General features: G+C 41.4%; 1 protein-coding gene across 14 annotated transcripts in view; it reads right to left on the bottom strand.

The window, feature by feature from the left end:
• The window catches only part of ARID1B (AT-rich interaction domain 1B), a 347,348-nt gene that overhangs the window by 247,700 nt on the left and 75,230 nt on the right, over positions 1-24,418 (bottom strand). For all 14 annotated transcript variants that reach the window (XM_080998325.1, XM_080998335.1, XM_080998331.1 and 11 more), the window contains 2 exons: positions 22,217-22,354; positions 159-269 (listed from right to left, as the gene is read on the bottom strand). In XM_080998325.1, coding sequence (XP_080854451.1) covers positions 159-269; positions 22,217-22,354 — 249 coding nt within the window. The remainder of the gene's footprint in view (positions 1-158; positions 270-22,216; positions 22,355-24,418) is intronic.

Raw genomic sequence — 24,418 nt, 5'->3', positions numbered from 1 at the left:
TTACTGTCTTGTTTCTCATTATAGTTTAAATTCAATTATAAATTTGATACTGAAAAACTCCCCAAACAGCAAAAATTTGAAACAATTTCTACACTGCAGAATATTATTTTCCACACAGTACATGAAACATTTCTACCAGATGACAACTAATTTCTTACTGGTAAGCTTGATGGCCTCTCTTGTTGGATTAGATTCATTTCTTCATGGTTAGGCTTGCCTTGTGTGATTGGGGGCTGGGACCTGGATCCATAGGCTTCCTGAGACATTTCCTGGATAAAACAGATATTAATATATTAATAATGCAAAAGAGGAGGTATGATAAAGTTCATGAGAAGAGAGAAAAGACCGGCTATACGTTGAGGGATTAACTAACACACACACACACACACACACACACACACACACACACACACATTCTGGTGCACTTTCCACACCCAAGACATGTCCACAGGGCTCAAAATATAACTATTTACAGGCAACTCAACATCTGGGTGCGATTGGCACATGTGCGACCACTGATGCACACACCATTTTTGGCACCGCAAGGGGGCAGTGGTGGAACAGGCCCAGGAAGAGTGGGGAAGGAATGGGGACGGGACCAGGTGGGATGGACTGAAACGTGTGGCGCCTTGGAATCTCTACAGAAATCTTGCTTCCAGCACCGAGACTAGATAACGCTCTCATTTTTTTCTGGTGGAGTGAAGATGTAAGAGAGAATCTGAGGAGGGTTCGGTAAGATACCATTTGTTACAGGAGAGAGCTAATCAGGAGCTCTTTCCATTTATTCCAGAGCATATGACTACAGTGGTGCCTCGCAAGACGAAATTAATTCGTTCCACGAGTTTTGTCGTCTTGCGATTTTTTTCGTCTTGCGAAGCACGGTGTCGGGAAAGTTTTGGAGAAGCTTCAAAAATCACCAAAGTCTTTAAAAACCTCAAAAAAGGCTACCACACCGCGTTCTATGAGTTGCTCCTCGAAGTCAAGTCGCAACTGTATTAACAGTGTTAAGAAAAAGGAAACAAACTTGCAAGACGTTTCCGTCTTGCGAAGCAAGCCCATAGGGAAAATCGTCTTGCGAAGCAGCTCAAAAAACCCTTTCGTCTAGCGAGTTTTTTTTGTCTTGCGAGGCATTCGTCTTGCGAGGTACCACTGTACAATTATAATTCTTGAAGAGCTGCATTTCAGGAAGCTCTAAAATTAAGACTAATGGAATATCCATTCTACCATATACGGAGGGTGTCAATAATGCTCAACAGAGCAGAGTTTTCCCCATAGTGTATGCAAGCAGTTCAAAAGGCCATTCCTTAGACATACCCTCCACTCCGTTTGGTCAAATGATAATGCTCCAGAATACATGCTCAGGTGAGACAAGGGGATTCAGGATAAAACAGGAGGAACCTTTGTGTGTGCCTAGAATGTGCCCTAAGTCTCTCTCTCTCTGGTTTTCTATTTCAATGAATTTTAAAGTGAATTGTTTTGGGGAATGGTTTAATTAGCTGCCCAAAACCCTGCAGCCAATGCATGCCCTATTCAAATCAACAGGATTTATTTGTGCAGAACTGAGGACAGAATTACCACAAGGTGTCAACCAAACCTATATCAATTTTCAAGGACGCGACATCAACTTGAAAGATGCATTAAACTGAAAATGTTTACTTCTTGTGCTAAGTCTGTTCCAATAGATTAAGGACAGATTTCTTTCGCACTACAGTACAAGAAAGCATAAATAAAAATAATGGCATATCAGTATATGCAGAAGCCAGTTTTACTGTCTCGTGACGGAGACAGTTTTACTCCGTCTCGTGACGGAGCCTCAAGAACATCTTATAGGACGCTTATGAAAGCCTATGAGATGGCTATGAAAGCTGCTAAGAAATCTTACTTTGCACCTTCCATTGCATCCGCTAGCTCTCGCCCGGCACAACTTTTTAGAATAATTAGGTCAATAACGTCCTTAGGAGGACAACCAAATTTAAGCACAAATTCGACCCACAGCTGTGAGGCATTCGCGAGCTTTTTTGCAGAGAAAGTCCTGTTGCTCCGCCGTGACCTCCCTGCCAATTTAGATACAGTGACTAAACTGGAGGCCCCTCGACTGACTTCAGGTCCAGTGTTGGACCATTTCGATCGGATACTCCCTACTGATGTGGATAGATTCCTCCAAGTTGGTAGGCCCACCACCTGCCTCCTTGATCCGTGCCCGTCTTGGCTGATTAGGGAGTGTCCAGATGTTGCGCGGACCCCCCTGGTTGAAATTATCAATTTGTCCCTTGACACGGGGACATTCCCAGGGGAACTGAAGGAAGCAGTGGTGTGTCCACTCTTAAAGAAAACTTCATTAGATCCCTTAGACCTATCCAATTACCGCCCAGTTTCAAATCTTCCATACCTGGGTAAGGTAATTGAGAGAGCGGTTGCTGAACAGCTTGGTAGGTTTCTGGAGGAAACATCGGCATTAGATCCATTTCAGTCCGGTTTCCGTCCTGGTTTTGGGACGGAGACGGCTCTGGTTGCCCTAACAGATGATCTCCGTAGAGAACTGGATCGAGGCGGGTCAGGACTGCTAATCCTTTTAGATTTGTCAGCAGCCTTTGACATGGTCGATCATGATCTTCTGGACCACCGCCTCGCAGACGTGGGGATACAAGGCATAGCCCGTAACTGGTTGTGCTCTTTTATCTCTGGTCGGGGACAGAGGGTGGCACTAGGGAGGGAAATGTCGTCGCGCCACTCCTTGGTGTGTGGAGTGCCGCAGGGCGCAATTCTCTCCCCGATGCTTTTTAGCATCTTTATGCGCCCCCTTGCCCAGATTATCCGGAGCTTTGGGCTGGGCTGTCACCAATATGCTGATGACACTCAGCTCTATCTGCTGATGGATGGCCACACCGACTCGGCCCCGAACACACTGACCAGATGCTTGGAAGCTGTGGCTGGATGGTTTTGTGGGAGCCGATTGAAACTAAATCCTTCGAAGACAGAGGTCCTATGGCTAGGTCGGGATGGCATGGGGATGAGGGACCAACTCCCTTCTCTTGCGGGGGCCCAATTAGTGCCATTGCCTTCCGTCAAGAGTTTGGGTGTAATCCTTGACGCCTCCCTTTCCATGGAGGCGCAAGTTACAGCAACAGCCAAGGCGACATTTTTCCACCTTCACCACATCAAGCAGTTGGTCCCTTACCTTTCCCGCCCCAACCTGGCCACAGTGATCCATGCGACGGTCATCTCCAGGCTTGACTACTGTAATTCGCTCTACGCGGGGCTGCCCTTGAAGCTGTCCCAGAAACTCCAGCGGGTACAGAATGCTGCAGTGAGGCTCCTCACAGGGTCTCTGCCATGGGAGCATATTCACCCAGTGCTTTTCAAGCTACACTGGCTCCCGGTGGAGTACAGGGTCAGATTTAAGGTGCTGCTTTTGACCTTTAAAGCCCTTCACGGCCTAGGACCCTCGTACCTACGGGACCGCCTCTCCTGGTATGCCCCACGGAGAGCCTCAAGGTCCATAAATAGCAACACCCTAGTGGTCCCAGGCCCTAAGGAAGTTAGATTGGCTTCAACCAGAGCCAGGGCCTTTTCAACTCTGGCTCCGGCCTGGTAGAACACTCTGCCTCATGAGACCAGGGCCCTGCAGGATCTGATTTCTTTCCACAGGGCCTGTAAGACAGAGTTGTTCTGCCTGGCCTTTGGCTTGGAGCCAATTTGATTCCCTCCCTCCCTCTCTTTCTTTTTTCTTTTCCTTCTCCTCCTGCGATGAGGCTACATTTTAATATTTTAATGTTCCACTATTTTAATGTTGTATTTTATTTTTGTTTTTAAGTTGTAATCATTCATCTTGTTTTTATTATTGCTTGTAAGCCGCTCTGAGCCCGGCCTTGGCTGGGGAGGGCGGGGTATAAATAAAAAATTATTATATTATTATTATTATTATTATTATTACTTTATGTTCCTAGGTACATATTAATTAAAAGTCTTACCTGCAACCACAGTCAACCTTATGGTTTGTTCTTATACAGACAAGGAGTAGGGCAGAATGTGAAACTCTTATTTTAGCATGTGGCACAGAAAGTTGAAGAGCCAATTGCAGAAAACAGATATCACACCTTAACAATCAAGGAGGAAAGCTGTTTTATTGTCTCCCCCCAAAAAAATTTGCATAACAGATTGCTCTCTTAATTTGTTTTTTCCTGTCTTTGTTTGCAATTTTGATAAACAACTAAACGTGAACAATTATTTTTACATGCAACATTTTTAGCCTGAAAGTACAAGGAAATAATTTCTCTATAGCACCCCCATAAGTGCACTCACAGTTTTGCTGCTGGTCCTTAAAAAGGACTCTCTGGGGTGCCAAAAGCATCTGGTCCAATAGCAGCTACTTCCAAGTCCTGCAATGCTATGAGCCAGTTAACTCTTTCTGGGTGTATTAAACATGATGTTGCCATGAGGGTCTCCAAATTGGTAAAACAGATGAAAGCCAAATAGAGTCACAGCTGGATCCTTCTCTCTATCAGGCAGATTCAGAGAAACAAATACTTTTTGCTTCAATCTGAATGCAGATAAAATATAGAAAAATAATTAGCCATTTCTTTTGAAAAAATGTGAATAATGATTGATAGGTAGGTAGGTAGGTAGGTGTTGGACTTTTTCTTTGTTTTTAGTGCTAATGAAACTGATAGGTCACTTTCTTTTTGATCCACATCCGACTTTTAAGTACGTGCCAATAAGAATCTTAAAAGACCAGTTCTTCCATTTGGTTACCAGCAAAGGGTAACACAATTGGGCTTAAGGGTGAAAAATGTGGATGGCTGAATGATTATTATCCACTGTGACGCCCCCCTATTTCTCCTCCCAGATTTCTGCTTGCGACACAGTTCTCCTGCTGTGTGGGCCAGCAGGTTCCTTTGGATTAACAGCATGATTTAAAATCAACAAATGACACAAGGCCTCTATTCAGCTGCCTTTCCCCTGTTACAAAGCAACATAAAGATGCAGGGGAGCCTCACAATAGGCAAACAAATGAGCAAACCTCTGCTTTTTCTTTGAAATTTAAACACAACCTCACTATTTTGTATCACTGCAGAGGTGTCTGTAATAAACCCTCCACAGAAAATAGTATCGCTTATATTATTTGTTCAACCAGCTGTCTTTCTTTTTAATTTAGTATTCTAGCCCAACAAAAAAAACCCAAGCAAGCATTAAAATAGGACTGACATGAAAATTTAAAAACAGGCTTTCAAAGTGGGGAACAGGGGGATAGCTACAAACACAAGGCACCTGGGGAGGAAAGGGTGTAGGGACTATGATGAGATGAGAGCTAGAGTTTCTTTATAAAAGTTGTAGCTTCAATTTCTTCAGATCTAGCTCTTCATTCAGTGAGAAAACAACTTTTTAAAAGTCTTTAGAGTTGCTGCAATTAAAACATAAAAATAATAGATGTTTGGTAGCAGAAACTCAGAGTATTAAAAAGGCTAAAAAACCACTACCTTTAAAAATACAACTCAATAGTTTTTACACAATTTCATTTACTGTAGAGACTTTAATACAGCTAGTCGGTTTGTTAGCAGTAAACACCCAAAGAACTATAATCTGCACTGCAGCTGAGCTAGAATTCCAGCCCAGTTAACCACGTTTTGGTTTTGGTTTTAAATCATGGATCACATTCTTGCACCATTCCAAATTCCACATTAGCTCTGATGCACATAGTACTCCTGCATGCATAGGCAACATCATTCATTTCATATTGACAGTGGGTTAATATGCGCAAAGGAATGCACATGTAGATCTGCTTCCCTCTCTGAAATAAGTAGGGTGGTCCATGTGGGTATAGCAATTCTGTAGTAGAGCTACTGCACCCATAAGTAATTGTTGCATTGATGAACTGCACGCGCATACACACACACACACACACACACACACGCACACAGGTTTGTTTACTTTTAACTGCAATTGAAAAATCACATCCTGTAGGCTACTCTAATTTCCAATTACCCCATACAGTGGTTTCTAACTAAAAGAAGAAGAAGAAGAAAACCCCTTCATGATCAAGCATTTCAGAATAAAACTATTGTGTAAATTGGTTGACCTGTCCATCTACTGCTTGTTACAAAACATTTTTAATACTCTGGAAAGCAAGAAATGCCTGAAAGTGTAAACATGTTAAAGTGAGACATAGGCTGCATTTGGGCAGTTGTTTAATCCATCTTTCTGTCCCTTTTCTTGCTGTTTTTACAGGGCTTTCAGATGGTATTTGATTGCTTCTTGCAAAATTTTCGCTAGTTTCACATAAAGTCTGTTATGTGAAATTATACTTATACTTACAATACAATAAAAGTATAAGTTCAGTTTTCACATCAGTTTTTCCACAGTTCCATCCACTGCTTCTCACCTGATCTGTTATGTTTGCAGTGGGTCTGGCTTACTGGCATTCCAGACTATCATACATCCCAGAATTCCCTTAAACTGCAACAATAAGGTTTTCTTTTTATTGTCCTGCTTTTCAGCCACAAGGCCTCCACAGTGGCTTAGATTGAAAACATTAAAAGCCCTTTTAAAAAATTATAAAACAAACATTAACCAAACTATGTTAAAACCTCAATCAGAACAGAAACTAATGGAATTCTTAGTATTTAAAGACGTACAAAAATTCTTGGTAGAAAAGAAAAATATTCTGTAATCACAAGAAGCGACTGAAGAGGCATATCAGCTATGAATGGGGGCATTATGCCAGTACATAGATGCCATCACTGAAAGATTCTTAGATGTGACTTTCAATAATGGTAGCACCTGAATAAGTTTTAATGCTTTGGGGTGGGGGTACATGGGGAGAGAAACATTTCCAAAGATATAACATTGCCCTTATATACAAATTAGTGTATGCACAAAACAGATTGACTCAGTGTGCATATTTAAAATCTGGAAAGTAGTGAAATATGGATGACTGGCACAGAAACTCACTTTAAAATAAATAGCTAAATGTTTCAATTCAGATTTTCCCTATTCTGGCAGCCACCCAAAGACAGTGTATCGTGAACCATCAACAGAATTATTAAGTAGCTAAAAGTACCATTTCCACACTGAACTGAATTCAACCCTGTCCTGAAATTCAGCCCAGGACAGTTAACAACTTCCAGCGCCCCCCTCCCCAGTGAATGGGAAAGGAAGAAAAAGAACAGACATCAACCCAGGTGAAATAAGTGCAATTTATCATCTTCTGCCATACCTGTGGGTTCTTCCCCAATAAGGGTTTGGCCTCCTGGAGTGGATCACACCTGACTCTGCAGTTTCTAGCTAGCAGATTCCTCGTTCCTGATTATATTGGCCTGCTGGGGCAAGGGATTAAAAGCAAATGCTGCCTTCAACAGCAGGGTTGCCACCAAAGAGATGACATCCAAGGAAGTTGCCTCTTCAGAACACTTTTGGGAACCATGGGGGTGAGGAAGTTATGTTGATAGGCCAGTTTTCCCAGCGGGGAACAAAAGGTACAAGAGCATGTGGGGAGAGCAGGGGAAAACCAAATTTAAATTTGAGGTGATTATAATCTCAATGAGGTGGAGTGCTTCTGTACAAACATGCAACTTTTCCTGAAGAAACCTTCCTAGGACAGGGAAGATCTAAGTACAGTGGTACCTCGGGTTACATACGCTTCAGTTTACAGACTCTGCTAACTCAGAAATAGTACCTCGGGTTAAGAACTTTCCTTCAGGATGAGAACAGAAATTGTGCCCCGGCGGCGCGGCAGCAGCAGGAGGCCCCATTAGCTAAAGTGGTGCTTCAGGTTAAGAACAGTTTCAGGTTAAGAACGGACCTCTGGAACGAATTAAGTACTTAACCCGAGGTACCACTGTAACTTTTTAGTAAGGCTTGATTGAGTGGTGGCCAGTTAGAGCCAGCCATCTTGGATCCCACAAGGCAAAACAAAATTGTACAGTCATAGAACCATAGAATTGTAGAGTTGGAAGGGACTCTGAGGATCAACCCTCTGTAGGAATATGCAGTATTTACTTTAATAAAACTTCATTCATTTAATAATTCTGTAAGAAGCTGATATAATAACAGATATAAAGAATGCTCCTTTGATTACGTGTCTTACCAATTCTAGAGTTGAAGGGGACCCTGAGGGTCATCCAGTCCGACACCCGTAATGCAGGAATCGGCTAAAGCATGCATGACAGGTGGCCAACCAACCTCTGCTTAAAATCCCCAAGGAAGGAGAGTCCATAACCTCTCATGGGAGTCTGTTCCACTGCCAAATAGCTCTTACTTGAGTTAGTTTTAAAATGTTTAAAAATCAAAAGTTGTATATGAAAATAGGAGATCAAATTATTTAAAAATGGAAGAGAAATTCAAAATGCTTGCAAGAGGCTTTCAGAATGAATAGCTTAATACATACTTTTCAAACAAGATCATACTCACAGGCTTTCTATGTAATACAAAATAATCACCCACACAATCAGGTGAGATTGTTTACCCATTTCCCTCAACATATGTGCACCTGGTACACTAATTACAAAAGTCTTGTTAAAAGAAGTGATTTACTGCATCCTTAAACTGGGTAATTTGTAGTTCCAGAATCATCCACCTTAAAATGTACACTCGCAGGGCATGTTACGTACATTTACATCATTTTCATAATCTGGAGAATATGCCACATTTCTGAAAGGCATTTTTAAAGGGTGAAACTTTATAGATTTTATGCTTTAGTTGGATACAACACCTGGATTGGGGTGTTTCTAATGCTACTTGCCTAGATTTAATTTATTCTGTAAGTTTTTATACTTTCAATTGCTTTAATGATAATTATTTATTATTTTCTTTTCTACTGTGGTACCTTGGTTCTCGAATTTAATCCATTCCGGGAGTCTACTCGACTCCCGAAACTGTTTCCGATTCCTGCACTCAATCGGAAGCCACAGAAGCCGCATTGGACGTTTGGCTTCTGAAAAATGTTCGCAAACCGGAACACTTACTTCCGGGTTTGCAGCGTTCAGGAGCCAATTTGTTTGACAACTAAGCCGTTTGGGAACCCAGGTACCACTGTAATGCATTTATATGAGTTTGGTTATACTGAACATATTTAATACTTATACGTAGCAAATTCCCGCTGCCTTGGAGGAAAACTTTGGGAGAAGAAAGGGCTAAGGAGTAAACCCAGAGTGGAGTCCCTAAGACGGTTGGATGGTGCCAAATGTCTTGCTCTGCTTTCCTTTGGTCCACAAAGGACCAAAGTGAGGCTGGGATCAGGGTATTGTCATCTGGGCAGCCTAGGACATCCATACACAAAGCCCAGGCTTGTGCCCCAGAGAGGTCTCTTCAGTGCTGCTAACACACCAAAAACAACACAGGAGGCAGCAGTTACGAGTTACCAGACTCTGCAGCCACAGAAGGCACTGCAATTCTCCAGTGGTTTGACTTCACTTCTGGAGGTGCAGTCCATTGTCTTCCAAGATAGATGGATGCCAACAACAACAACTTAGCATACAAAGATGTACAAGTTCTGAATTGCCACTGGGACATCAAGGCCAATTGTTGACAGATGCTTTGCTTGCATCAGTTCATCTGGATCAGGCATAGGCAAACTCGGCCCTCCAGATGTTTTGGGACTCCCAACTCCCATCATCCCTAGCTAACAAGACCAGTTATCAGGGATGATGGGAGTTGTAGTCCCAAAACATCTGGAGGGCCAAGTTTGCCAATGCCTAATCTGGATCATAACTGGAAAGAATTCAGTTTTAATTCAGAAGTCTTTCAAGTAGATTCTCATGTGGTCATAATATAAGAAATGGTGTCACTCATCAAAGAACAAGCATGAGAACAAGCTACTGCATGATACATAAAACACTTAAGAACTGCTGTCTTGGAAAACCTCAAATGTGCTATGTGCACTTTAACCAAATGGCAATATGTGAGGTCAGTAAGACGGGTTAAAACTAGAATGCAGGTCAGGACTTAACTGCTAGGAAGCATAATACTGTATACAGTACTAATGCACAAAACAACTTTTCCCAACACTTGAAACGTAATCAAAGCATTTCCATTTGAAGCTACAGTCACTTACTGTGATCATTGAGCACAATTCATTTGTTGTGAACAAGCCCTACAAAGTTATAAATGCATGTGTCCATGTATTCCTTTTCTTTTTAACCTCTACTTTAAAAGCATTAACAAGAAAACACTGAAATCTGAAGAGGCAATTTGTTCCTAGGACTACAAAACTAAGAGCCCTGTGTGTATTAGAAGAGCCCAAACTTTCTGAAAAAATGAAGAGCTGTCTCCAGAGGCTACAGTTTTGAAAGGAGTGTCACATGTGGAAACCCATGATGGGAAAAGCAGTTGGAGGGGTAGTGAATGAGTGGGGGAACATACTCATACCATTACTCCTCCAGTGTGAACAAGTTAACTGTTTGCCAAACCAAACCCATCTATACACAACACCATCTAAGCTGCCTCCCGCGTTACATTTCCTCACATGATGCCACACGTGTCCCAAACCCTGTTGAATAATTTTGCATGTGTCTACTTGCAAGAACATGGGAGTGACCCATCATCTGAATCTGTTTAATGAGAATACATGTATATAGGTCCTTCCCGCATTGCTATTTTTTTCACAAGAATTGCTTGTGGAAGTCTTCCGGGAGTGAAATTCCTGACTTAGGAAAGTTCCTTATATCAATAGTGCATGAAAAATGTGTTGGGACAACACAGCATTTAAAACATCAGTCCTTGCGGGGGGCGGGGGTGTTAAGTCACAAATCCTCAAATATAATTTAGACTTCTGTTCACATGGAGTGTCTTGCTAATAAATATAGTTTCTCAGACATCAGTAACTGCTTTTGTGAGTTGTATCAGAAGGGTGTTTGTGCCAAACATACCTGGCAATAAAAACCCTAGGTCTCATTTTGCTTTCTACTTCCTCAGCTAAAATCCTCCACAGAAAAAAAAAATACTGCAATCCATTTTTTTAAAGGGTGGGGGTGTTAGTGGGGCAAAAAAAGGGGGAAAGTCTATTTCAATTGAAGGAATACATTTAATAATAATTAGAATGGAAAGAGTTTTACAAGCTACTGCACTGGAGATGTTGAATCAATGTGAGCAGAAAAGATAAGAAAGTCTGCTTTATCTAATTTGTCATCCACCAGCCTGGATAAAACTGTTCTAAAATTTTAAAAGGGCTGAGAGGTTTTTAAATGAAGTCATGATCGCTGACTGACCAAATGCTGTATCACAGGAGGCGAAGGTATTCAACTTAAAGGGCAAGATTAGAAGTACTAAAAGCTCTAAATGAAGTTTTCTGGATTTTTAACATATTGAAATATTCTCTTCTCTCTATTCAGTATTAGAGCAGCACTTTTCAGTAAGCTCATTTCTAAATACTGATGGGCAACTGCAAATCCTCTCACCTCAGTCTGTAAATGTTGTTTCTGACCTTTTCCTGCTGCTATGTGGAGTTCTTGCCTAGTTCTGCCTATAGCATTAGGCTCCCCATCCTTGCCTTATTCTCCACATTCTTAATAGGTGTCTTTTGTTTACTGCAGACAACTGGGGTGGTGTCTCCTACAGAAGCCAACAAAGCCCCTAGACCTTTCTGGAGGAGGAGGAGCCGCCCCTGCCTTCTGAGACCAAATGGGCAACCACAGGAGAGACTATATAAAAAAATTGAAGGAAAAACACAACAGCTAGTTATTCGAAGGCTGAACCACACTGAGGCCATGGCAGGAGCAACAACCTATTGTCTCCCCCTCTTGGAATACCTAACTACACTCCCCACTCCCCACACCACATATGTGATAAAGTGCATGCAACACTGTAGCATTTTTCTTTTATTTGCACTTTTTTGTATCATACTCTTCTTTTCAGTCTAACTTTTCAGCATCAGAGGAACAGTTTGAATTATTTTATATCGAATACAGCTGTGGTTCACTGTTTGAGATACACTATGCATAAAAGCAGAATAAGGTATATCTTAAAAGGAATTAGTGCTCATGGCAAAGGCTAATTTCAACCCTTACCAGTTGAGTGACCCTCTCATTATTATTTATTTCAAGACATTCAAATATTACAATCAAGCCAGATAAAATGCAAACAATTGAAAAAGCTAAATTCACAGATAACTTAATAATTAAACAGAAAAAATATATATCCTACACTGTTTGTGTATATGCCACTTTTGTTGGACATAATCATAGACAGAATAACCACTTCCTCTCAAGAAAACAGATCATGCTGAAGGTCACAGCATAATACTAAGCATAACCCTCAGTTTTGAAGGAGACTGGGAGATTTCATTTTTACCATTTCCAACCTGCCTATCTAACCTGAAGGCTGACAGTTGTATAACATGTGTATGTAAACAAAATATATATGTAATATGGAGTGATTTCCTCTACTTAAAGCATGTGAACACTAAAGAAGGCACTTGCTCTTGAATAGCATTTTCTGAATAGTATCTTACACCATTCATCCTTGTAATCTTGAATCATAGAATTGTTGGAAAGGATCTAGTCCAACCTAAGGCAAAGTTTTGTCAAACATATGTAATTATCTGCAATACATATTCAGTGTGAGGGCACCTTCTTACATACATTACATTCATACATACATTCAAATAAATGAATACAAAATAGATTATACATTTTCCTCTTTAAAATTCAAGTTAGCAGAGAGCACAGAAAGGGTCTGTTTGATATAGTTTAAAGAGAAAAAGTTGTGTTTTCTACATCCTTCAGCTCTGACATACTATCCATGCATGTATTTTGTTTGTACACTGATAGTAATACCCAAATGCTGTTTTTAAGCTAAGAAGTGTCCCCTAATATATAAAGCACTTTTAACTATAGAACCTTAACAGATATGAATACTCAGGTAAATGGAAAATTTAAAACAAGGGGTCTGATGTGGAATTGCAGGTTGTAAGTAGTTTAAGAGCTCGTTTGATTTCAAATGGACATTCCAACACTAGTTTAATATTTTAAGACTTTCCTCCATTACCACGCAGTTGCCAAACAAAATACAAAATGTGATTAGCAGGTGTCATCTGCGTCCGTTCCCGTATGGAAATTATAACACACACTCGTCTTGGCTTCCTTCCAGTCCCACAATTGCTAAAAGTCATTGAGGAAACACTTTTGTCTTATCTGTGTGAAACGGAGCTGGTACTACAGATTCAAGTCAGCACTACCAATCAGTTCAGCAGCTAAACAAAATTACAATCTCTTGGGGGTGGCAGGATTAAAGGATGCTTTTTCTTTAAGCTTTCTTGCTGTGCAAGCAGAGAATTTGGGTCTCAATGCTCCATACAGCAGAATACTCCACCAGCCTGTCTGCCACCAGCAAAAGAATATCTCTGAACTGCAGGGCTTGCTCACGTAAATGAGGTCATAGCAGTGCCCCAAGCTTACAGTAGAGCCAAAACTCAGAAGACAGCTTACTGAACAAAAGGGGTGAGGGAAACAGCACCAAGAACAGCTGGTTCCTCTAGGCTAATGAAGCTAGTTACCCAAAAATGCTACTTCATAGGAAACAGTTCGTTTTCTCCTCAGGGGCATCTTCCTTGCTTAACTATATATTATAGAGAAAAGGTGGCATGAAGTGAGTTCATAAGACTTACAAAAACTGTACCTGTAGTTAAAATAACCACATTATACTAAAAGCAATCAGAAACCTGTGCATGGGCTGGTTAATTATACAATGTCAAAGTCACAGTTTAACAGACAATATCCAAGTAAATGACTACTCAATGGTTTTTTAACAACAACAACAATTTATTTATACCCCACCTTCCCCGGCCAGGACCAGGCTCAGGGCGGCTAACACCAAATATGTGATACATTAAAACACAATCAAACAATTGATTAAAATACAGCTTAAAATTAAAATCAGGATGACATTAAATAGCAGCCCATGAATCACAACCATGGGGTAGGGAACATCAAGTGTTCACCAGAGCCAGCTATCCATGCTGGTCACATATGAGCCAATATAAAGAGCCAAGGAGGCAACTTACATGCAGGGTCCCATAGAAGGGGGTCCCATAAAAAGAGGGGGGTCAGACTGGGCCCAGACCAAAGGCCAGGTGCAACAGCTCCATCTTGCAGGCCCTGCGGAAGGATGCCAAATCCCACAGGGCCCTGGTCTCTTGCAACAGAGAGTTCCACCAGGCTGGGGCCAGGGCCGAAAAGGCCTTGGCTCTGGTTGAGGCCAGTCTAACCTCCTTGAGGCCTGGGACCTCCAAGGTATTATCGTTTGCAGACCGAAAGGTCCTCCACAGGGCATACCAGGAGAGGTGGTCCCATAAGTACGAGGGTCCTAGGCCATATAGGGCTTTAAAGGTTAAAACCAGCACCTTAAACCTGACCCTGTACTCCACTGGGAGTCAGTGGAGCTGGTATAGCACTGGATGAACGTGGTCCCGCAGCAAGGACCCCGTAATGAGCCTCACCACGGCATTCTGCTGCATTCTGCTTTGGTTTTAAACTAAACAAGAGCAATACATTTTTATCTACTGTCAAAGGTTAAAAAGACTACAGTGATGGATAAATCGTATGTATAAGTGTAAGCATATAATTATGATTTTATTCAATCAAATTGCTTCTTCTCCACGATACTGTGAGTGAGAACTAAGAGTGAGTGCCTTATAGTGTGTCTTAGTGTTACATCTGAACCAGGGCTGGCGGTTTGCCTCGCTCAGACGAACCCCAAGTGACAGTAACAAATCTTGACCGCAGCTCATGGTTTGTATGGAGTGAGACAAGCCACCAGGTTCAGTTGGAATGCCAGGCCTAACCACTGGCGGCAGCAGGGGAGGAGCAAGGCGGCTGGAATTTAACTGCATGTATTCACATACAGTACACGCTCCTTCCTGCTTAGCTACAATTGGCTTAGCATTACATGCAAACCTGGCCAATGGGAACCCTACTAGGCCTTCTACAAGAAATGATGCTTCACTCTCTGGACCGTCTCCCAAGAACCATTCTGCACCCTCTCACAATTTTGCTCACTTAGAAGAAAAAGAGCGGTACAGCCCCAAACACGTAAGAATTAATCAGTGACCATTTCCCCCCCCATATTTTTATATAGACGTATTGAGATTTATTAATGGAAATTAATGTGCAAACTTTACTTTAAAAATACAGCTAGAGTTATAAAAGAAAGCACCTAACCACATTATGGGGGGCACTGAACCCCCAAACCACAGGGTGGTATTCAGCTACTATGTTCTATCAGGACAAGGAATACTGTTTGCACAATAGCATATCCTGTCCTCAATTCTGCTCCAGAGGGTTGCGGAAACCTCTACAGCAGATTTAGGGAGCAAGAGTAAGACTCAGCAGCTCAAGAAGACAGCCGTTATCACAGAATCCAAGAGTAAGGGGATCCACAAACCTTGCCCTTTAGGGGGAGCATACACCCATCCAGGACGTTGGAAATCATTAATCCTCAGCCATCTGGTGATTCATTTGGAGAAATGTTTCTCAACCTTGGGTCCCTTACTTGGACTACAAGTCCCATCATTCCTAGGAAGCATGGCCAGTGTAGTTCAAGAACCTCTGAGGACTCAAGGTCGAGAAAGGCTGATTTAGAGATTGAACCACTGCTCCTTGAGTTGATGAAAATGAAAAACAGACCTGGCTATCATCAGCATACTGATGGCACTACACTCCAAACAGTTGAATTATCTGTCACAGCAGCTGCATAGGGGGCAGGAATGAACCTTATAGCACTGTATCAAAGTCGAGAGGGGTGGTGAGATCAGCAGTCACCCACTGCTACACTCTAGCACTGGCATGTCACAGCAGGATTGGAAGCAGTGCCTACCCTCAAACTCCCATTCATCTCAGGCAATTGTCCAGGGAAAAGCAGAATTACACTCCCTCTGCCCATTTCTAGATAATAATCATTCAAGGCTGCTCCCCAAGTCAAACTCAACATTGTTCCAGACGGTTCACCAACCTTCAGGAAGAGGCTTTTGGGTGGGGGTAGGAAAAAATGAAGTTCCCACTATGCACAAGCTTCCCACTCCCATAAAACTACCACTGAATACAAGGCAGCCATATGCACTCTGCACAATGTTATTTATTAGGTTTTCTTTAGAATCATAAAAAAGTATCAAGCACTATTGTGACATACTTGTACAGACTTGTTTTGTGGCCAATTAGGGCAGGGTTAGGAAAGTCATGAAGGGGGAATTAATTACTTTGATGAGAAAGGAACCTCTCACAAGCTATTTATCCTCCCCTCTCAAATTCATTCAACAATTAACTTAAAGTAGATTCCTCAGTATAAATGGCACTACGAAAGAGGCAAAATACCTATCACTGATATCTATTGATGGAGAAAAGGGTAAGGGAGCAATATTTAGTTATATCTTACATGCAGGCATCATTGGTAGTTTCCTTTTAAACAAAATCTTTTTTTTATCAGCTCTCATTCCAATAGTTTTATTATCAAGTTAATTAATAGACTCCTAAGCTAATATCCAAATGCTAAGCAATTAATGGCACTGAACTATAAATGGCCCTGTCTATGCTTTTACAGCAAAATCTTATAAAGAAAATGTAATTCTATCACTTCAGTGATTTAACACAGGCTTTGTGAGGTTAATATTCTCAAGCAGTTACAGAATAAAGAAATGTTTTAATTAACCTTCTGTGATTTAAATATTGGAAAACAGAGGTTGGAAACTTAAAACAACACTATATTAGCAACAATAAGGAAATATTTTCTGGATCAAACCCAAACCACAGACATGATTTCTACAAACTTTAATTTAACTACCTTTCAAAAATTAGCTTACACTTGAATATATTTTCAGTGCATTTTAAAGCTGAAATGCCTTTGCTAAGTATAACTTGATAAAGATTTTATAAATAAGTAAGTAAGTAAGTAACAGTTTCAATGTTATTTGCCTTCCAGTGGTAAATAAGCATTCAGACTGTAAAGGTGATGAAGAGCAATGTATCTCTAGATTACGGAAATTTTATCAAAAGACCAGGGATCCCTCATTTTCTGTCATATACAATGTAAATATCTTGATACACCCATTTAGGAAATAAATACTGGACAGGCTTTCCCCTCTAATCTTCATATTTCCCACTTTATTCATAATATCATATATACACAATAAATTATTCTGCTAAAGTTGCAATCCCATACACTTCTACTTAAAGGTAAGCCCCATTGAATTCAATGGAACTTAGTTTCAGGTAAATTGTGTAGGACTGCAGCCTGAGCATCTAATTCATTCTAAAGGGCATCCAACCCAACCCAAACCTTCAAGCTTCACATTCACAATGGGAATGAAAGTAAAAATCTCCACCCAAAACTTAAGTGAATGGGCAAGTCCTCCCTATGACTATTGGGGCTCATATATGCACATAGAGCCACCCTGGCTTCTACAATTGCATAGAACTATGTGACTAGCTAAGCTAGTTAAACCACAGAGCCTAGAACATGCCAATCAGAAGGTTGGTGGTTCAAATCCCCGTGACGGGGTGAGCTCCCATTGCTCGGTCCCTGCTCCTGCCAACCTAGCAGTTCAAAACCACGTCAAAGTGTGAATAGATAAATAGGTACTGCTCTGGTGGGAAGATAAACGGCGTTTCCGTGCACTGCTCTGGTTCGCCAGAAGCGGCTTATTCATGCTGGCCACATGACCCGGAAGCTGTACGCTGGCTCCCTCAGCCAATAAAGCGAGATGAGCGCTGCAACCCCAGAGTCGGCCACGACTGGACCTAATGGTCAGGGGTCCCTTTACGTTTACCTTATGTGACTAGCTGCATGTGGATGGACATGTACACTTGAAAGCACATTCCACTAAAATCAATGTACCATAGACAAACTGCATCCACACTCAGTTGCATATCTGAATGTGTTTCTAAATGCGCATCCGATTTATGTGCGTGGCTCCCAAATCTATGAAGTTTGAATACGGTAAGAATGGCAGTGAACATGGAACTCCTTAGCTGAATCAGGATGACAGGATGACTATAAACTCAAATGTGTGAAGAATCCTCGCCTCCTGGTGTGCTCTAGTCCCAATGTAAATTGGTTACCTGCCCTTTAAACTGCAGTTTCCCAACTTGCTGAGTACTGAAAAGAAAGTAAGCCAAAGGTGATTTGACAAGGAGAAAATTATCATTAGGAATTTATTTAATCCCAAGAGATGTTCAATGTCTTTTGCTAAATATCAAAACCTGCTAAAAGAAAAGAGAGAAGGGAAAGAAAGAAAGAAAGAAAGAAAGAAAGAAAGAAAGAAAGAAAAGAAAAGAAAAGGACGGGTCAGGTTGCTCTAACATTTGCTTTTATATACAACATTATCTTTTTTATGTTTGCTCATAAATGAGTTTGGAAATGCAGTCAGAAGTCAGTAACCTACACAGGAAACCTCAGCTGCTGAATGTGTTTTAGAAATGTTTAGGCAAACCAGTATTCATAAAGTAAAAGCCTCCATCTGAGCTTTGGAATCTACGTTTATATACAGTAATATTGCATTCCTTTTTATAGAATAACTCCAACCCCCAGTGAAACACTATACATGTATCCTCATAAGTAAGTTCCACTGAGTTCAATGCTGCTTACTCTCAGGTAAGTGTATATAAGACTACAGTCTAAACGTATTTATTTTATTATGCACAACAACTAAAAGCCAGAAAGGCTTGGTGTCCTGCAGCAGCCCACCAAATGCCAAACAGAACTCTGCTTGTAGCTTACAGCTATACATATGTAAAAAATAAAATCAAAAGGGCAGTAGGCTAAGCAGTTTTATAATAGCTTCCAATTGTAGGCCACTGCATGCAACGCCCAATGCACTCTGCGACAAGTCTGACCTAATTCTAGCCTGAGCAGCACAGTGAAAATGCAGTTGCTGCTTCAGGAAAGTCTAGAAAGTTACTGTTGTTTTAAAAGATATTATTCAAAAACACCTGATAGTGCAACAATTCCCTAAGATAATCTGCAAATAATTAGAATAATATGACCATGAAGTTATTATTATTACTTCCAATTCGCTTTTTATTATTTTAATGAAAACAGACTTGCTAGCTGAACGTTTTGGTCACTGTTCATTCCCCGAGTTGGCAAGGCTCATTTAATAAGTGCAAGAAACCAAGCCTTTGGTGCCACAGGTCCAGGATTAATGCAGGCACCTTCTGTTTCAACTTCTAAATGCCAGGTGAAAACTTTCATATTCCATGAGGCCTATGCAAACAATGAAGAATACAATACAGGCGGCAACCATTTTGCATGCAGTTCAAGCCTACGAGAACACATCTGCAATTTTCAAAATGAAAAAAAAAAATGATTATTTTTTTTAATAGCCACTTAGTGGTGGCGATAACTTGAAAATCACCATTAATTTTTCACATTGGGAATTGGGAAATGTATGGTCCAAGTTTGTATCTTGTGTTTTAAGTAAACAAAATGTGCGTTTTCCACGTACACGATCTTGAGATCCTTGGAAGATAAAAAGTGGTCTATAAATGTAATAAATAAATAAATGCTGTATACTATTGATGTTTCCCTGGTGAATTCAAACAAACCACAAATGCACATTCAATTGTTTTCATATACAAAACTAGCAAGTTTCGACACATTCAGCCATTTGGACAAGTGTTCAAACCTCCCCTCTAAACTTTATATATTTGAAACTCCAATGTGAGAGGGGGAAAACATTTTGTTCCTTTACGTGGAATATTCACATTCACTCATCCATGTATTCGGGTACAGCTTTTAATTGAACAGCACAAGCATACGACCCACTTTCTGGAATTTATGGCTGCAAAATTGGGTTTCAAAACAGGTAGGAAATGCATAGTAGTGGATAGCACTGGACTGACCTCTCTGCCACCTTACCCCACCACCTCTCCAGCAACACAGCCAGATGGAGGTCAGGTGAGCAGTCCTACCATAACTTTACAGAAATTCTTTTAAGAAGAACAATAAAACTTTGTAGCTTCCTTAGAAAATAGGGAGGGCACTGAAATGACTTCTTTTATTAAGTTTTAATGCCATTCTTATTTAAAACAAAACATTTGTGCAACAGTGTCTGTCGTTTCACCTACCAATTAAATGACACCACACACACACACACACAAGTTCCACAAGGCCATTAGGGGAACCTGAACTTCAGCAGCTCAGTTTTGCTAGAATGCAAAAGGATACTGACTGAATTCATTTCGGTTTCACTTTTTCTGTCTGATTGCTTCTTTTTCCAGACTGTCCTTAAGCTGTGGTTACTCCTGGGACTATATTGGAATATAGCCTACCATCATAGTTACCTGAACTAAGAACAACAAAATCTCTCCACTACAACGTACTTCTTGTTTGTAAGCCTAAAGTGCATAGCACTCTGAGCCACCTTTTCACCTCTCCTGAACTTAAGTTATTTTATAAATAAAATCCACTTTTTTATTTGGACATGAACACATAAATGCTGTCTTGTTCCTATTACTATCCATTAAAATAAATGTTTGGTTTGGATAGCATAACTGGATATAACCACAGAATAGTAGCTAGATGGAACATTCCCATTTTAGCACCTCTAATCTGCAACACAGAGTTGAGCCTGCAATTCCATACACACCTGCAATTCAATAGCACTTTCCTAGGAGTATCCTTCAATTTCCACAAGTTCCATGTGAGTGTCTATGCTACTGTGTCAAGTCAGCAGTATATAAACTTTTTAACTGCTAAACAATAAACCCTACAATACATTGAAATATGCATACTTCCGATAATATCAGCTTTTGCTATCTGAGATTAAAAATCTCACTCCACCTTGCATGCTAGTCCCTCCCACAAATTTGTAATGCACACAACTCCAGCTGTTGATAATGCCTACTCCATTAATTTGTAAACATTGCGCTCCCCCTCCACAACTTGAACAGACTAAGATAAGTTTTCAAAAGCCAAAATCACTGCATTTTACAGAACAGAATGCACATACATGATCACTTGTTAAAATTGTTCTCAGTCAGAGGCTCTCAGCTGGTGGATCACAGCAAGTTGATCTAAGCAATTTCTGCCAGCTGTGACTCATTTAAGTTTACCGTGTGAGAAGTAGAAAAAAGTCATCTGCTTAGGACTTGTTGTAGCTCAGGCACGTCCAACAGGTAGATCGTGATCTACCGTAAGATCACTGGACATCCGTGGTAGATCACTGGTAGATCAGTGGCTCCCCGCAAATAAGCTGAACAACTTTGGCTCCCCTAAAAGAAGCTCAACATTTTTGCCCTGCACCCCCCAAAAATGGGACTTACTTCCTCCCTAAAAAAAGCTCAGCAACTGTGACCTGAACCCAAAAAAGCAGGGCTTTCCTTCCTACAAAATGATCAACAACTTTGACCTGAACCCCCCAAAAGGGGGTAGATCACTGCCAGTTTTTAACTTTGTGAGTAGATCGCAGTCTCTTTGGGAATTGGCCACCCCTGTTGTAGCTGATTTGTTTTCTATAAACAATCCTGATCTATCTATGGAACTCTATAGCGGCAGCAGAACTGGCTGAATATGTGATGCTTGCTGAATATTTTATTTCATCAGACATTTTAAGCAAGGTTTGTAGCAGTAGTAGTAGTAGTATGAACCTTCTATATACAACTTGTAGAAAGGTGGAGAAAAGAACAGAATATAGAATCACAGAATCATAGAGTTGGAAGAGACCACAAGGGCCATCGAGTCCAACCCCCTGCCAAGCAGGAAACACACCATCAGAGCACTCCTGACATATGGTTGTCAAGCCTCTGCTTAAAGACCTCCAAAGAAGGAGACTCCACCACACTCCTTGGCAGCAAATTCCACTGTCGAACAGCTCTTACTGTCAGGAAGTTCTTCCTAATGTTTAGGTGGAATCTTCTTTCTTGTAGTTTGGATCCATTGCTCCATGTCCGCTTCTCTGGAGCAGCAGAAAACAACCTTTCTCCCTCCTCTATGTGACATCCTTTTATATATTTGAACATGGCTATCATATCACCCCTTAACCTCCTCTTCTCCAGGCTAAACATGCCCAGCTATTCTGCCAATCCTATCTCAAAATAAGAGAGGCCCAAGAAGCTTGATTTTAATCCTGGAATATCTTACTCCTGCTAAAAATCAAGGCAAATCAGATGGTACAATTTAAAATGGAGACAGCTGGAAGAACTGGGTTAAGTTATTAAAATAGTAGCTCAAATATGTCAATCTCTTACATAACATTTTGAAAATGCATCAATGTGAGATCAAGAGTTGGGCTTACCTGCTGTGTCTGGTACCTCTGTTGGGCCTGGGACAGATACTGGGCCTGGGACGGCAGATGCTGAGGTTGTGGCTGCTGGTTGTAATATGGCTGTTGGCAGTAACCGCTTACACCTTGCGGACCATACTGAGGAGGCATCTGTTAGGGGGTGGGAAACCAAACTCTTATGAATTGAGGAAATAAATAAAATTTAAATGTGAACTCCTAATCCCATTTATACTGACAGAATCCTAACAGAGTTCAAATAATTCTTAAAACAGTCATATACCGTGATGTGAATGTCTGTTTCAATGTGACTTCCAAATAAACAAGCCATTCTAGGAAGTGGGGAGAGGCAGAGAGAAAGAATTAACTCTAAGTGTTAAAGCATGGCTGTCCTTTACTACAACCATAACTCTATTTCAATCACCCGCTGTTCAATTTCTTCTCCAGCAATGGTTTCACAAAATCAGATTCTTCTGTCTGGAACATCCAAACAACCAATTATTAATGTTTGCCAATGGAGCTCATAATTTGAACAGTCCATAATCTTTACACAGTAAGGCTCAGGGTGAATTCTATCGGCTTACAAGACTAAGATCGTCTTAACTTTGATAAAGGAACTGGAACAGGCTCCTGAAAATAATTGTCCACCCCCCTCCCTGTTCTGAAGCCTTTGCCTGCATCTTTGTATAGTCGGAAGGGCACTGGAGTGAGTTAGGGATAGACTGGCTTCTACAGAGTAGACATCGCTTGCTAGCAAACAAAACATGCATTCTAGAAGGAACTAAGTGACCACAACGGAAAGCAAAGAAAAGGAAATGAAAATATCTAGTGAATGTTGGAACTTGTTAGTGGTTGTATTAATCTTCCTCTTCGCCACCTAGTTTCTGCTATGAAATCATAGCAGTGCTGGGGGCACTGTTATACAGTGGTTCCACTCGTTCCTCCTGGGCCGTGTTCAGATAGTGGTGGTGGGGGGGATGAGTGTTCAGACCCCTGGGCTCTCACTTGTGGGGCGCCTCAGGGTTCTGTCCTCTCCCCCATGCTTTTCAACATCTACATGCAGCTGCTGGGGGAGATCATCAGGGGGTTTGGGCTATGTGTTCATCAGTATGCGGATGATACCCAGCTCTACCTCTCTTTCAAATCAGAACCAGTGAAGGCGGTGAAGGTCCTGTGTGAGTGTCTGGAGGCAGTTGGAGGATGGATGGCGGCTAACAGATTGAGGTTGAATCCTGACAAGACAGAAGTACTGTTTTTGGGGGACAGGAGGCGGACTGGTGTGGAGGACTCCCTGGTCCTGAATGGGGTAACTGTGCCCCTGAAGGACTAGGTGTGCAGCCTGGGAGTCATTTTGGACTCACAGCTGTCCATGGAGGCGCAGGTCAATTCTGTGTCCAGGGCAGCTGTTTATCAGCTCCATCTGGTATGCAGGCTGAGACCCTACCTGCCTGCAGACTGTCTCGCCAGAGTGGTGCATGCTCTAGTTATCTCCCACTTGGACTACTACAATGCACTCTATGTGGGGCTACCTTTGAAGGTGACCCGGAAACTACAACTAATCCAGAATGCGGCAGCTAGACTGGTGACTGGGAGCGGCCGCCGAGACCACCTAACACCGGCCTTGAAAGACCTACATTGGCTCCCAGTACGTTTCCAAGCACAATTCAAAGTGTTGATGCTGACCTTTAAAGACCTAAACGGCCTCGGTCCAGTATAACTGAAGGAGCATCTGCACCCCCATCGTTCTGTCCGGACACTGAGGTTCAGCGCCGAGGGCCTTCTGGCAGTTCCCTTGCTGCAAGAAGCCAAGTTACAGGGAACCAGGCAGAGGGCCTTCTCGGTAGTGGCACCCGCCCTGTGGAACGCCCTCCCACCAGATGTCAAAGAGAAAAACAACTACCAGACTTTTAGAAGACATCTGAAGGCAGCCCTGTTTAGGGAAGCTTTTAACGTTTAATAGACTATTGTATTTTAATATTTTGTTGGAAGCCACCCAAAGTGGTTGGGGAAACCCAGCCAGATGGGCGGGGTAGAAATAAATTATTATTATTATTATTATTATTATTATTATTATTATTAGTTTAACCTGCAATCCCACAAAATTGTAGGACCAGAATGTTTAGTCAAAAACATTTATACTTTTTATCAACCAATCAGTTTTTCAAGTGACTAAAAGGGTACCCTTGATTAATAAGGCAGCTGACTTTATATTATTTT

This window comes from Podarcis pityusensis, assembly GCF_964106645.2.
Source record: "Podarcis pityusensis genome assembly, chromosome: 3".
Taxonomy (NCBI): Eukaryota; Metazoa; Chordata; class Lepidosauria; order Squamata; family Lacertidae; genus Podarcis; species Podarcis pityusensis.
The sequence above is the reverse complement of the archived record's forward strand: the minus strand, read 5'-3'. Positions and strand labels throughout refer to the sequence as shown.